The 13,938-nt window shown below is 44.1% G+C and overlaps 1 protein-coding gene across 9 annotated transcripts in view; it reads left to right on the top strand.

Moving 5' to 3' along the window:
• The window catches only part of SZT2 (SZT2 subunit of KICSTOR complex), a 68,386-nt gene that overhangs the window by 7,664 nt on the left and 46,784 nt on the right, over positions 1–13,938 (top strand). For 6 of the 9 annotated variants that reach the window (XM_033226771.1, XM_033226772.1, XM_033226770.1 and 3 more), the window contains exons 2-4: positions 11,106–11,231; positions 11,537–11,710; positions 12,297–12,467. In XM_033226771.1, coding sequence (XP_033082662.1) covers positions 11,106–11,231; positions 11,537–11,710; positions 12,297–12,467 — 471 coding nt within the window. The remainder of the gene's footprint in view (positions 1–11,105; positions 11,232–11,536; positions 11,711–12,296; positions 12,468–13,938) is intronic. The other 3 variants (XM_033226766.1, XM_033226769.1, XM_033226773.1) reach the window with 2 other exon arrangements.

Below are 13,938 nucleotides of genomic sequence, written 5' to 3'. Positions count from 1 at the left end.
ATAGTCTTTACCATATAGAGCAGTACAGATCGAAAGTAATTTCAAGTCAAGACACACAATCTGGGAGTCTCAGCCAAAAGTTAAGCTTTTTTTTTTTTTTTTTTTGAGATGAAGTCTTGCTCTGCTGCCCAAGCTGGAGTGCAGTGGCGCCATCTTGGCTCACTGCAAGCTCCGCCTCCTGGGTTCACATCATTCTCCTGCCTCAGCATCCTGGAGTAGCTGGGGCTACAGGTGCCCACTAATTTTTTGTATTTTTGGTAGAGACGGGATTTCACCGTGTTAGCCAGGATGGTCTCGATCTCCTGACCTCGTCATCCTCCCGCCTTGGCCTCCCAAAGTGCTCGATTACAGATGTGAGCCACCGGGCCCGGCCTAAGTTGAGCATTTTTTAAGTTCCTGATTTGCATTTCTGAAAATTTTATCAGAAGGTAAAGAGACTGAAGAGTTCTGCCCTGTGATAAAGTGATTGACTTTTAGAGGCTGTTAGGATCCCAAGAGAGAAAGATTGAGGTATAGTCAGATTTAGGAAATCATTCATTTATCACACACTTGAAATATTTTATGAGTGCTGGTATGAGTCAGAATTGTGCTAAGTATCAGAGTGGATACAGAGCAGTGTAAGACAGACAAAGTCCCTATCTTTATGGAGAAAACAGGATTGAATTAGGATAATAAGTGCTGTAGAGGAGTGAATTAGGGTGTTTAACAGTGGTTCTCAACCTACCTTGTTAAGAAGTGGGGAGGCAAGGGATTGTGAATCAGGAAGACTCAGAAGAATGACATTTAAACTGAAGCCTGAATAGGTAGAAGTTGTCTGAAAGAAGAGGCAGAGAGCGTTGCAGGCAAAGGGAATAGTGAAGATCTTCAGGTGAGAAGGAGCCCATTGGAGCCTTCAGAGAACTAAGAGGAAGCAACTCCTACTGTGGTTGCAGTATGACAATGAGAATAGCTAGCACTTACTGAATGGTTCCTGAGTATCATCTGATACTCAAAAATTATCCGAAAATAAGCACTTTTATTATCCCTGTTTCACAGATGAGGAAACTAAGGCATAGAGAGTATAAGTCTCTGCCAAAGCCATGTAGTTAATAATCAGCGGAACAAGCATTTGATCCTAGGTGCTGTAACACTGGAATACATGCATTTAACTGAGTGGGGATTGATGAGAGATAAGGCTGGAGAAGATGCAGCTTGAGGCCATGCTAAAGGCTCAAGACTTTGATGTATAGTGGTAAGAAGAGTTTAACCAGTTCAAGAGGGGAAATAATCCACATTATTTTGTGGGAATATGTTAACAAAAGACAGCACAAGGGTTAGAAAAGGCTAAACAAATCAGACCTTAATCACAAAGGGACAGGTACAAAAAGACAAAGCAACAAATTAATGAGATGGACCACGCTTCATTCATCCTGGTATACATGGTATGCAGCACAGTGCCTGGTAATGTTTTATTCATCTTGGTATAAATGGTATAAATGGTATGTAGGCCTCAATAAATGTTCCAAAGAATGATAGCCTTCCTCTCCTGTTTAATTGCAACAACATCCCTATGAAGATAATCTTATCCACATGCTATCAATAAAGAAACTGAGGCCTGGAAAAATTAAGTAACTTGTCCAAGGTCACCTAGATAGCAAATGATAGAACCAGATTTGAATCCAGGTCCCTGACTCGGAAACTCTATTTTGTCTACCTTGAGAGACTACTCCAAGAGTAATGAACTTTAGACTCAAGAGGGATTAATATGAGGACTTGAAGCTCCATGTGAGTGTGGATGCTCTGAGAACTAATCCAGGGATTCTCAAATGTTAACATGGAAGAATCACTTGGAGACCTTGTTAGAATGTAGATTCTGGAGCTGATCAACTCTGTTTTTTGTTGTTGTTGTTGTTGTTTTGTTTTGTTTTTGGAGATGGAGTCTTGCTTGCACTGTCACCCAGGCTGGAGTGCAGTGGCGTGATCTTGGCTCACTGCAACCTCCGCCTCCCGGGTTCAAGCAGTTCTTGTGCCTCAGCCTCCCGAGTAGCTGGGACTACAGGTGTGAGCCACAGCACCCAGTCTGGAGCCCATCAACTGTTAATTCAGTTGGTCTGGGATGGTGTCTGGGACTCAATTCTGTATTTTCATAAGCACTTCAGGTGATTTTTCATGCAACTGGTCCTTGGATCCCACTTTGAAAAACACCATTCTAGCTGCTTAAATTATTAAGTCTTCTAGTTATGATAAATTATATCTTGAAGGTGAAGAGAACTTAGAAATGATGTTTTGAAAATATAGTTGTTGGGCTGGGCGTGGTGGCTCATGCCTATAACCCCAATACTTTTGGAGGCCGAGGTGGGTGGATCACCTGAGTTCGGGAGTTTGAGACCAGCCTGACCAACATGGAGAAACCTCATCTCTACCAAAAATACAAAATTAGCCGGGCGTGGTGGTATATGCCTGTAATCCCAGCTACTCTGAAGGCTGAGGCAGGAGAATCGCTTAAACCTAGGAGGCGGAGGTTGCCGTGAGCCAAGATGGCGCCATTACACTCTAGCCTGGGCAACAAGAGTGAAACTCCGTCTCAAAAAAAAAAAAAAAGAAAAAGAAAATATAGTTGTTGACTTTGAAGGATCATATGTGAAGGGGGATGTTGCGAGAAGGGGAGGCAAATGTTCAGCAAATGTTCCTGATTTCAGAAAGGTGGATTCTGTAAAACTGATTAATGAACTAGACTTCATTGTGCCTTTGGAGAGTCAGTCCATCATTCAAAATAACGTTCAAGGAAAGGTAGGAAAAATGGAAGCTGTACAGTAGTAAAATTTAGTGGCCTACTAACTGGTAATAGGAAGAAAGCTTTCTAGTAGTCTGTCCTCCATCTCGTTTATCCCCATTCTCTCCTCACTTAACAAACACTGCTCAACCTTTAGCATCACTTTCTCTTAAGGTATTAGCCTGAATCAGGTTACTTTGTTACTTGCTTGCTTTTTTGCGGGGAGGGGGAGGTCAGGGAGTGGGGCATATGGTCTTGCTCTGTCACCCAGGCTGGAGTGCAGTGGTACGATCATGGCTCACTGAAGCCTCAACCTCTCTGGGCTCAGGCCATCCTCCCACCTTAATTTCCTAAGTAGCTGGGACTGCAGCCACATGACACTACACCCAGCTCATTTTCATAATTTTTTGTAAAGACAGGGTTTTGCCGTGTTGCCCAGGCTGGTCTCAAACTCCTGAGGCTCAAGTGATCCGCCCACTTTGGTCTTCCAAAGTGCTGGGATTGCAGGCATGAGCCACTGCACCTGGCTGTTACTTGTTTTTGTAGAACCACATTCTTATCCTTCAGAGCACTTACTCGGTGTGTAATTATACAATAGTTACGGTGATTATTTGATCAATGTTTTTGTCCTTCATTATAGAGTAAGTTTTATGAGAGCAGGGAATGCATGTTTTTGCTTTTCATTGTATCATTAGTACCTAACCCAGTGCCTAGCATGTACCAGCTTTTTCATAAATTTGTTGAGTGAATGCATGCACGCTTACCTTGCCTTTGTTCTTTTTGGAGTTCAATGAGGACATGGTAGCACCCTGAACCAATTAGCATGGAAATCAAACTGGAGAGATTTAGTAGAAGAAGCAGCAACACTCTAAGCTTCACCGTAAAATAATAGACTGAATTTATCCAATGTGACAGGACTAATTGGATAATTTTATGTGTCCAAAAAAGCCAGCTGCATGAGGATAAAATGGGAGATGTGTTTGGACAGCAGCACAAGTGAGAAAGTCATGGAGGTTTCCTGAGCAAGTATAACGTAGGAGAATCTGAATCTGTGATCTCACATGTTCCATTCTGGTCCCCACATTTTAAGTTGTAAAGTAGCCCAGCCAGAATTCATTCATGGGCACATAATCTAAGATATAAAATAGTGAGGAAACTTGAAACCATGCCATTTGAGACATACTTAAAGAACCCAAAAGATGTTTATTTTAGAAAAGCAAAGACTCGGGGCTGTCATCACGTGTTTAATAGACTCTCGTTTGGCAGAGGGTCAGATTCTCCCTGTGTGGCCTTAGAAGGTAAAACAAAAAGTGGGTTAGATATTTTCAAGACCACAGATTTTAAGATTTCAAGATATTATCAAAAAGACAGATTCTGGCTCTATGTGAAGACATTCCCAACTCTGCCAACTAAACAGGTATGGGGAAAAAAAACTGAAGTGAATGGCTGTGCAGGACTTCTAATTCAAAGAAGCAAGGTAAACAGCAACACTTTGTTATTACTAATCTGTGCATTTATACACATTACTTTTTACAAGGTGCTTTCACACATCATTGGGCTAGGTGGTATTTTTATACAGGAGGAAGTTCACCCAGAGTCTTAGCTATCAAATCACAACACTTTCTTTCTGTAACACTGTTCTTTCTAAAACAAAGCTAATGGAACGTAAAGCAAATCTGTTAGAACCCCCATTTGCACTCCCTCAGGGTTCCAAGAACAATGAAAAAGAAGATACTAGTGAAAACATGGTAAAAACAACGTTTCTGGAAGCAAAGGAAAAACTCCAAAAATGGAATAGCTTACTTTTTCCATAAATGATTGAAAGACGAAGTGAATAAAGGACAGGAACTCCTCAGCAACAAAAACCATGTTGATAGAAGAGTGAAAAATTAGGAATTATTGGTAACAAATTAAGGATAGCTGGAAACAATAAATACAGCTTGTGAGATTAGTTTTCCTTGTTCATACATGTATTCAACAATTATTATTGGAACACTTAGTACGTCTTGGCACTGTGCTAGGCGCTAGGGTTACAGAAGGAAACAATATATAGGCCAGGTGTGGTGGCTTACAACTGTAATCCCAGCACTTTGGGAGGCTGAGGCTGGTGGATCACCTGAGGTAGAAGTTCGAGACCAGCCTGGCTAACATGGCAAAACCCTGTCTTTACTGAAAATACAAAAACTAACTGGATGTGGTGGCACGTGTTTATAGTCCCAGCTACTCAGGAGCCTGAGGCAGAAGAATCACTTGAACCTAAGAGGCAGAGGTTGCAGTGAGCCAAGATGGCACCGCTGCATTCCATCCTGGGTGACAGAGCAGGACTCCATCTCAAAAAACAAAAAAAAGAAAAGGCCGGGCGTGGTGGCTCACTCCTGTAATCCCAGCACTTTGGGAGGCCTAGACAGGCAGATCACGAGGTCAGAAGATCGAGACCATCCTGGCTAACATAGTGAAACCCCATCTCTACTAAAAATACAAAAAATTAGCCGGGTGTGGTGGTAGGCACCTGTAGTCCCAGCCACTCGGGAGGCTGAGGCAGGAGAATGGTGTGAACCCGGGAGGCAGAGCTTGCAGTGAGCTGATATCACGCCACCACACTCCAGCCTGGGCGACAGAGTGAGACTCTGTCTAAAAAAAAAAAAAAGAGAGAACTAGTATATAGTGGCCTCTATCTCGCTAGATCTTCAGACTTATATGGGAAACAAACATTAAAGTATACAAATTCTTTTTTTTTTTTTAAGATGGAGAGATGGATGGAGTTTTGCTCTGTTGCCCAGGCTGGAGTGCAATGGTGCAATCTTGGTTCACTGTAGCCTCCACCTCCTGGGTTCAAGCAATTCTCCTGTCTCGGTCCCCTGAGTAGCTGGGACTACAGATATGCTCCACTATGCCCAGCTAATTTTTTTATTTTTTAGTAGAGGTGGGCTTTTGCCACGTTAGCCAGGCTTGTCTCGAGCTCTTGGCCTCCCAAAGTGCTGGGATTACAGGTGTGAGCCACTGCAGCCAGCCCCTACAAATTCTTAATTATAAACTCTGGCAGGTATCATGAAGAAAAAATACAGAGTGCTGTGTGAATGCCCAACATAGGACCCTAACTTAGTGCAGACAGTCATGGAAAGGTTCATTTATTAAACCTAGATTTGCCATGATTTTAGTCCTAGAAGATGAGGTGACCACGTGCCCAACTCTGTCCTTATAGTGCTGACCCATGACCACGTGCTCGTCCACTTTTAACCCTGGCCTTATGTGGCTGAAATGCTTTTTCTTGGTTTCTCCTTGCATAGCTGCAACAGGCTGGCATCTGAAAAAAAAGTATTTAATATCAAAGAACAAAAGGAAAGTAGTATTGACACTAGTGTTAAGATGATCTCATCTTGAGAAAAGTTGTGCTAATTATGATTAGTTTTAAATGTCCAGTTTGCTTTGCTTAGAACATATAGTGAGAGGGGAGAAGGTGGTGGTGGGGAGAAAAAACCATAGCAAATTCACTTATTTAGCACAATTTTATTGAACATCCTATGTGGCAGGCACTGCACTGGGCTCTGGAGATAAGAGTGATAAATGAATGACTGCTGAATTAGGATAGCCTTCCTATTCTGATAATGCTCGGAGCCCCAAACCATCCCTTAACAAAAATATTCTTTTTTAAAACTCCAGTAAGTCTCTTGTACATCCTTTTTTAGATAAGAACTTTGGCTGGATCCAGCATAGTCAACACATAATATCCCACCCACACTAGCTAAGTGAAACCTGAAGGAGAGGTTGCATGGTTTAGTATCCCACACTAAAACCAAGGATCAGAGAAAGAAAGGGCAAGTAATTGCTGTGATTTCTTTCTTTGCCAATAAATAGACCTCTTTTCTGCTTTTAGGAGCATGGCAATAAGAGTGTACAATTTGATGGGACTTTTCGATGGGGTATAGTAGTCAGGAATAACTATCTAATTTTTGTAGCTAACTTATAAATCATTTTGCAGTAGGTTGGGTGCGGTGGCTCACGCCTGTATTCCCAGCACTTTGGGAGGTGGAGGCGGGCGGATCACGAGGTCAGGAGTTCGAGACCAGCCTGGCCAATATGGTGAAACACCATCTCTACTAAAAATGTAAAACATAGCCGGGCATGGTGGCACATGCCTGTAGTCCCAGCTACTCAGGAGGCTGAGGTGGGAGAATCGCTTGAACTGGGAAGACAGAAGTTGCAGTGAGCCAAGATCGCACCACTACACTCCAACCTGAGCAACAGAGCGAGACTCTGTCTCAAAAAAAAAAAAAAAAAAAATCATTTTGCAGCATACTGGTTTCCAGTGCTACTTTAATCATCCTTGACACCTTCCTTTTTGTTACTTTCCTCCTATGTCCTGACTTATAATTAATCACCAGTTCTTTTCTGTCCTGTCCTAAAGATCCCTTGAAATGCAACTAAGTTCACTGTTCAGCTAACTTTTTGTTTTCCATAATAAGATTTTCACAATGAAAGACGGGTGGTTTTGCATCCTGGCATTATCTCATCAAGACCCAGTCTCACATAGTTCACAGAATGGCTAGTTTGAGTAGCTCTAGTCAAAGCCACTGTCATCTCCCCTAGTTGTTAGTGGTGGGGTGCTTTCTGAATCACACAGTAGCCAGAGGGAATTTTTTAATTTAATTTTATTTTATTTTGAGATGGAGTCTTGCTAGGCTAGAGTGCAGTGGCGTGATCTCAGCTCACTGCAAGCTCCACCTCCCAGGTTCGTGCCATTCTCCTGCCTCAGCCTCCCGAGTAGCTGGGACTACAGGCGCCCGCCACCACGCCCGGCTAATTTTTTGTGCTTTCAGTAGAGACGGGGTTTCACTGCATTAGCCAGGATGGTCTCGATCTCCTGACCTTGTGATCCGCCTGCCTTGGCCTCCCATAATGCTGGGATTACAGACATGAGCCACGGTGCCCAGCCACCAGAGGTAATTTTTTAAATGCACATATAATGTTACTGTCTTGTGGAATCCCTTTAGTAGCTTAAACTCACTCAAAGGATGAATCCAAAAACCTACCCAGGGCCTGTCTCAACACAGTGTTGGAAAGCAGTGTAATAGAGAGTAGTATCTCCCAAGGTGTAATTTCATTTTATTATTTTTTTAAATTTATTTTTTGAGACAGAATCTTGCTCTTTTGCCCAGGCTGGAGTGCAGTGGTATGATCATAGCTCTTTGCAGCCTCAACCTCCCAGACTTAAGCGATGCTCCTACCTCAATCTCCCGAGTAGCTAGGACTCCAGGTGCTCACCACCATGCCCAGCTAATTTTTGTATTTTTTTTTTTTAGAGATGGACTTTCACCATGTTGCCTAGGCTGTTCTCAAACTGCTGGGCTTAAGTGATTTGCCCGCTTTGGCCTCCCAAAGTGCTGAAATTACAAGCCTGAGCCACAGTGCCTGGCCCTAAGATGTGATTTTAGATGTTATTGAGAGATAATATAATACGCAATCGCAACATATTAATATTTAACTTCTCTTTTTATCTTTCTGATTATGTCAAAACATCCTTTCTGCTAATTACCCACATTGTGTTCCTTTTCGTGACTAAATCTCTTATGCTCATGAGACCTCAGTTTTATCCATTTGTCACTCCCAGTAGATGGTCTTTTGCAGCTCACCAGGCCTTGGTTTGACTTCTGAGCCTATATCTACTGCTTATGTTAAATCACTTAACTTTTTGGACCTCTGTTTTCTCCTGTTAAATGTTCTGTTGTGAATACTGAATGAGCTTACTTACGTAAAAAACTTAGCATAGGCTGGGTGTGGTGGCTCACGCTTGTAATCCCAGCACTTCGGGAGACCAAGGCAGATGAATCACTCGAGGTCAGGAGATCGAGACCATCCTGGCCAACATGGTGAAACCCCGTCTCTACTAAAAATACAAAAATTAGCCGGGCTTGGTGGCGGGTGCTTGTAATCCCAGCTACTTGAGAGGCTGAAGCAGGAGAATCGCTTGAACCCAGGAGGCGGAGGTTGCAGTGAGCCAAGATCATGTCACTGCCGAGATCATGCCACTCCAGCCTGGCCAATAAGAGCAAAACTGTGTCTCAAAAAAAAAAAAAAAAAGAACCTGGTATAGTGTTGTAATAGTTAACTGTAATAAATAGTTGACTTTTTTTTTTTTTTTTGGACAGGGTCTCACTCTGTTGCTCAGGCTGGAGTGCAGTGGTGCCATCATGGCTCGCTACAGCCTCGACCTCCTGGGCTCAGGTGATCTTCCCATCTCAGCCTCCAGAGCAGCTGGGACTACAGGCGCGAGCCACTACACCCGGCTAATTTTTGTGTTTTTTGTAGTAGAGTTGAGGTTTCATTGTGTTGCCCAGGCTAGTCTTGAATTCCTAGATGCAAACAGTCTGCCCACCTCAGTCTCCCAAAGTGTTGGGGTTATAGGCTTGAACCGTTATGCCTAGCTCTTATTGTTAACTTTTACCAGACATTGTACTGAGCACTTCATATGTGTGATTTTCCTTGCTCCACAGGACAGTACTTTAGATTGGTATTGTAATTATCTCTATTTTACAAAGGAGGACACTGAAGCTTAAAGAGGTGATACACCCTTCCCGCTGTCTCACAGCTAATAAGAGGCTGAATTGGGATTCAAACCCAGACTTTCTGAACCTGAAATTCTTGAACTTGGCCTCTACAGAGTACTTTTTTTTTTCTTACTTTTTATTTTATTTTTTTGAGATGGAGTCTCACTCTGTCGCCCAGACTGGAGGGCAGGGGCGTGACCTCGGCTCACTGCAACCTCCACCTCCTGGGTTCAAGCGATTCTCCTGCCTCAGCCTCTCAAGTAGCTGGGATTACAGGCACCCGCCACCACGCCCGGCTAATTTTTGTGTTTTTAGTAGAGATAGGGTTTGTTTCACCATGTTGGCCAGACTGGTCTCGAACTCCTGACCTCAGGTGGTCTACCCGCCTCGGCCTCCCGAAGTGTTGGGATTATAGGCATGAGCCACTGTGCCCGGCCCCCCCCCCTTTTTTTTTTCTTTTACAGAGTACTTTTGCATATATTTTAGGTGCTTAATAAATGTGAGTTCCTGTTGTCTTCTGCTATCATCCTTATCACTTTCCAGTACCTCTTTCTGTATCTTTTTACCCTTCTGTCTTGGAGCAGAAGAAAGACTCTACAACTTCACAGCCATTGTGTCTCTGTTCTCCATACTTTGACATCAGAAACTCTTCATTATTGCTTTTCCAGGGCTTTTTCAGTCTTCTCTCCATGCATATTTCCCCATTTTGGAAAAAAAAATTCTTCCTTTCTTTCAACATCATGGTTCTCAACAGGCAGTTATTAACTTCTGTTTGTTTCTCCTCTACTACCTGCTCTTCAGTTCTTGCCACCTGGTGTTATTCCCCTCATTAATCAGGGACACAGGAGGAGAAATTTGCCATTTTGTGTAGGACAGACAAGAGAAAGGGAATAAGGAATGTGACGGATAAGGATTAATCAGGAAGAGACATTGGGGAGTTCAGACCAGTTGACCTTTGTTTCCTCTGTGAACTGTGGGCAAGTTTATCTGCTGGGAGGGGATTGAGGGATTGGAAAACCTCCTGTGGGGAACAGGAAAGACTGCTGGCCAGGAGAATTCAGAGGACTGGCAAAGTCCTACTAGAGTGGGCACTGCCGGCAAGCTGACAAGTTTCTTTCTGTCCACGTGCAGCTGCCGTAGTATATGTGTGGTTAAGGGAAAATGTCAAATTCATCCCAAGATAAGATTTGACAGGACTTGTATAGTGGAAGGACAAGGACATGGGCAAGGACATTGTTGAAGTGGCCACCTATGAGGCAATGGAGGCAAGAACTAGAGGGCTGACAACTGAAAGTGCGGAGGTGGGGACTATGACCCACACAGATTTGATTTTGAGGTATTCGGAAGGCTTGCTATTCCTTCGGTGAAAATGTCTTCAGTTCCTGCTGTTGTCAAGACTTGTTAGGAGTAACTATCTGGCATTCATGTAATGTATTAGGGACTTGTCCTAGTATTTGCTCTGTTTGTAGCAATTTGCCAAGCACAGGGGCACAAAAATAGAATCAAGATGCAGCCCTTGCCCTCAAAATCTTATAGTTTATAGGTGAAACTCACATAAACTTTGTGGAAACAATATGGAAAGTTCACTTCATCTATATGGAGGTCTGTATCGGGCAAACAGGAACAGAGAGTTGAGAATTGACTCCCTGGGAACACCTTGCATCGAGGTTGGGGTAAACTTTTCACTTCTGCTGCTTTCCCTCTCACAGATGGTGAGTTCATTGGGCAAGTTACTTGTACAATGATCTGTGTGTTCCAGGTACTTGGTGCCTTTTTTTAAAGACGTATTAATGTCTCTTTGTTCCCAGGTGGAAGAAGCTGGGCAGGTGTTCCTGTTAATGAAAAAGGATTATCGAATCTCCCGAAATGTTCGCCTGGCTTGGTTCCTCAATCATCTGCACCAAACTGTGCAGGCCACACCCCAGGAGATGCTGGTGAGCCCTAGACACACGAAAGATGTGAGGGGCCAGCCCAAAAGGATCTGTTTTTTAGGAAAGTGCTGGAAACAGACAGGGAGGGAGACTAACTCTGAGGGCTCTAAGTCTGGTTAGGGCAAGGGACTGCCTACAAGATGATGGAAATTTTAAAAAATAATTTTTCCAGAAAGTGAGAGGAAGAGTATATGGTTAGATTGAGGGAGGTGGAGCCATTGATGTGTCATTTGGGATATAGAAGGCAGGTCCTGGGAAAAAGGGGTACTTCCCTGATCCTTTCCTTTTCTTACCATCGTAATTTTCAGCTTCAGTCTGAACAGGAATTGGAAGTCCTCAGTGTCCTGCCCCCTGGGTGGCAACCAGATGAACCAGTGGTCCCAAGGCCATTCCTCCTTGTACCTTCCACCCGAGTCACCTTCCTGGCTTGGCAGTATCGGTTTGTCATTGAGCTGGACCTTAGCCCATCTACTGGCATTGTGGTAAAGGATTGAAGGGAGACTGTGGGAAGAAAGGATGGGGTGAGGGGTGAGGAGAGGGAGAGGCCTGCGGGGAAGTGAAAAATGGTCCCAGCCTACCATTTTGGAGAGAAGACAGGCTTATAAAGGAATGGTGGGTGTTTAAAAACAGAACTGGGCCAACCGTGGTGGCTCATGCCTGCAATTGCAGCACTTTGGGAAGCCAAGGTGGGCTGATTGCTTGAGCTCAGGAGTTCGAGCCTGGGCCACAAGGCAAAACTCCCTCTCTATAAATGAGCCAGGCATGCTGGCATGCACCTGTCCTAGCTACTCGGGAGACTGAGGTGGGAGGATTGCTTGAGCCCAGGAGGTCGAGGCTACAGTGAGCCAGGATCAGGCCATTGCGATCCAGCCTGGGCAAGAAAGCAAGACCCTGGTTTTGTTTTTGTTTCCAAAAAACATCCCAGAAACTGTTCCATGTGTGGCACTGTATTTGGGTGTATGATCAACCATAAGATAAGGGTCCTACTGACCCATGGAAGCAGTATGTTTCTGCCTTCTGGTTAAGGCTGCCTTTGGATGCCCTTGAGCACTCTTTCTCTGCCCTCAGGATGATTCCACAGGGGAGATCTTGTTTGATGAAGTTTTCCATGCCCTGTCCCGCTGCCTAGGCGGGCTGCTTCGGCCCTTCCGAGTGCCTGGATCTTGCATCAACTTCCAGCCTGAAATCTACATAACTATCCAGGCCTACTCCTCCATCATTGGACTGCAGTCACACCAGGTATTGCGTCATCTCTCCAAGTTTGTACCCTCAGACCAAATTTCTATTAGTCCTCTGACCAAGTCCTTATCCTGTCTCTGCTGTTTGTCCCCAAAATCCCCAGCTCTGCTAGCTTCTTGAACCTGTTTTCTAGTTATCCTCATGAGTCTCTCTCCTCTTGAGAAGAACCAGTTCCTCTGGACTTAAAGGGCTTTCTCATAGACTTTGGGTCAGTTGGTGTTGATTGGACAACTGCCTTTTTCACTGCTCCTGTAAATCTCTTTGGTTCTGATCACTGGATGTCTGTTTTCTCTGTTCCCTCCTTCTCCTTTAGTTCTATTGGATGGTTTGCTGATGTGCTGTACCCTCAGGAGATGGTATTTTGGAATAGTTTTGTGATTTTGAAAGACAACAAATAACCCAGAAATATAATTGGTTTCAACGATAGAGGAGGGTCATTTTTTGTTTTTTTTTGTTGTTGTTGTTGTTTTGAGACGGAGTTTTGCTCTTTTCGCCCAGGCTGGAGTGCAATGTCACAATCTCGGCTCACTGCAACCTCTGCCCTCTGGGTTCAAGTGGTTCTCCTGCCTCAGCCTCCCGAGTAGCTGGGATTACAGGCACTGACCACCAGGCCCAGCTTATTTTTTTTTATTTTTAATTTTTATTAAAGACAGGGTTTTGCCATGTTGACCAGACTGGTCTTGAACTCCTGACCTCAGGTGATCTGCCTGCCTCGGCCTCCCAAAGTGCTGGGATTACAGGCATGAGCCACCACGCCCAGCGTGGGTCATTTGTTTTTTTGAGGGCCATGTGAACTGTTGGGTATAATACTGACCACACAGATAATTACAGGGCTTATCCAGCACTCAAGGAGGCTGTCACAAGACACTCCTTTTGGAGAATGGCCAAGTCTGTTACTGGAATATCTGTTTTTGACTTAGATAAGCATTGGCCCAGTTTCCCCTCATCTGCTTTTAACCACCCTTAACTCACTGGTAAAGGCTTTCCCTGAAACTGTCCCTGATGGCTGCATTGTCACCTTAGCTATCAAACTGGCTTTGAGAGAGAAGGTATTGGGAACAGGATCTAAGGGTCTGAAACATATATCTACAAAATTGGTGCATACCTAGATCTCAGGGCAGGGATTGCCAACCCTCTGCGCTAGTTTAAAGTGCTTTCCTAGTATAGCTGTTAGGACTGTCAGTTGTGGGCTGCATCCCCAGATGGGGGCCAGGTTTTGCAGGCACTGATAGCCAAGGCAGGGAGAGCATGGATGTTAGATAATCACTCAAAACTTGGTTCAGGTTGGCAAACACTTAATGAAGCCTGATCTATACCAGGCCTGAGCAGGTCCTGAACACACAGATGAATCAGATCTTGTCTTTCTCCTGATGGGAAGAGTTGAGGATTTAGTGGGAAAGACAGACATTAAAGGGAGGTAACTGCAGTTGAATGTGATAAGGGCACCGATAAGATGACTCAGGTGCTATTG

The sequence above is a fragment of the Trachypithecus francoisi genome, unplaced genomic scaffold (genome assembly GCF_009764315.1).
Source record: "Trachypithecus francoisi isolate TF-2019V2 unplaced genomic scaffold, Tfra_2.0 Lachesis_group12, whole genome shotgun sequence".
Lineage (NCBI taxonomy): Eukaryota > Metazoa > Chordata > Mammalia > Primates > Cercopithecidae > Trachypithecus > Trachypithecus francoisi.
Note: the sequence above shows the minus strand (reverse complement) of the source record. Positions and strands in the feature narration are given on the sequence as shown.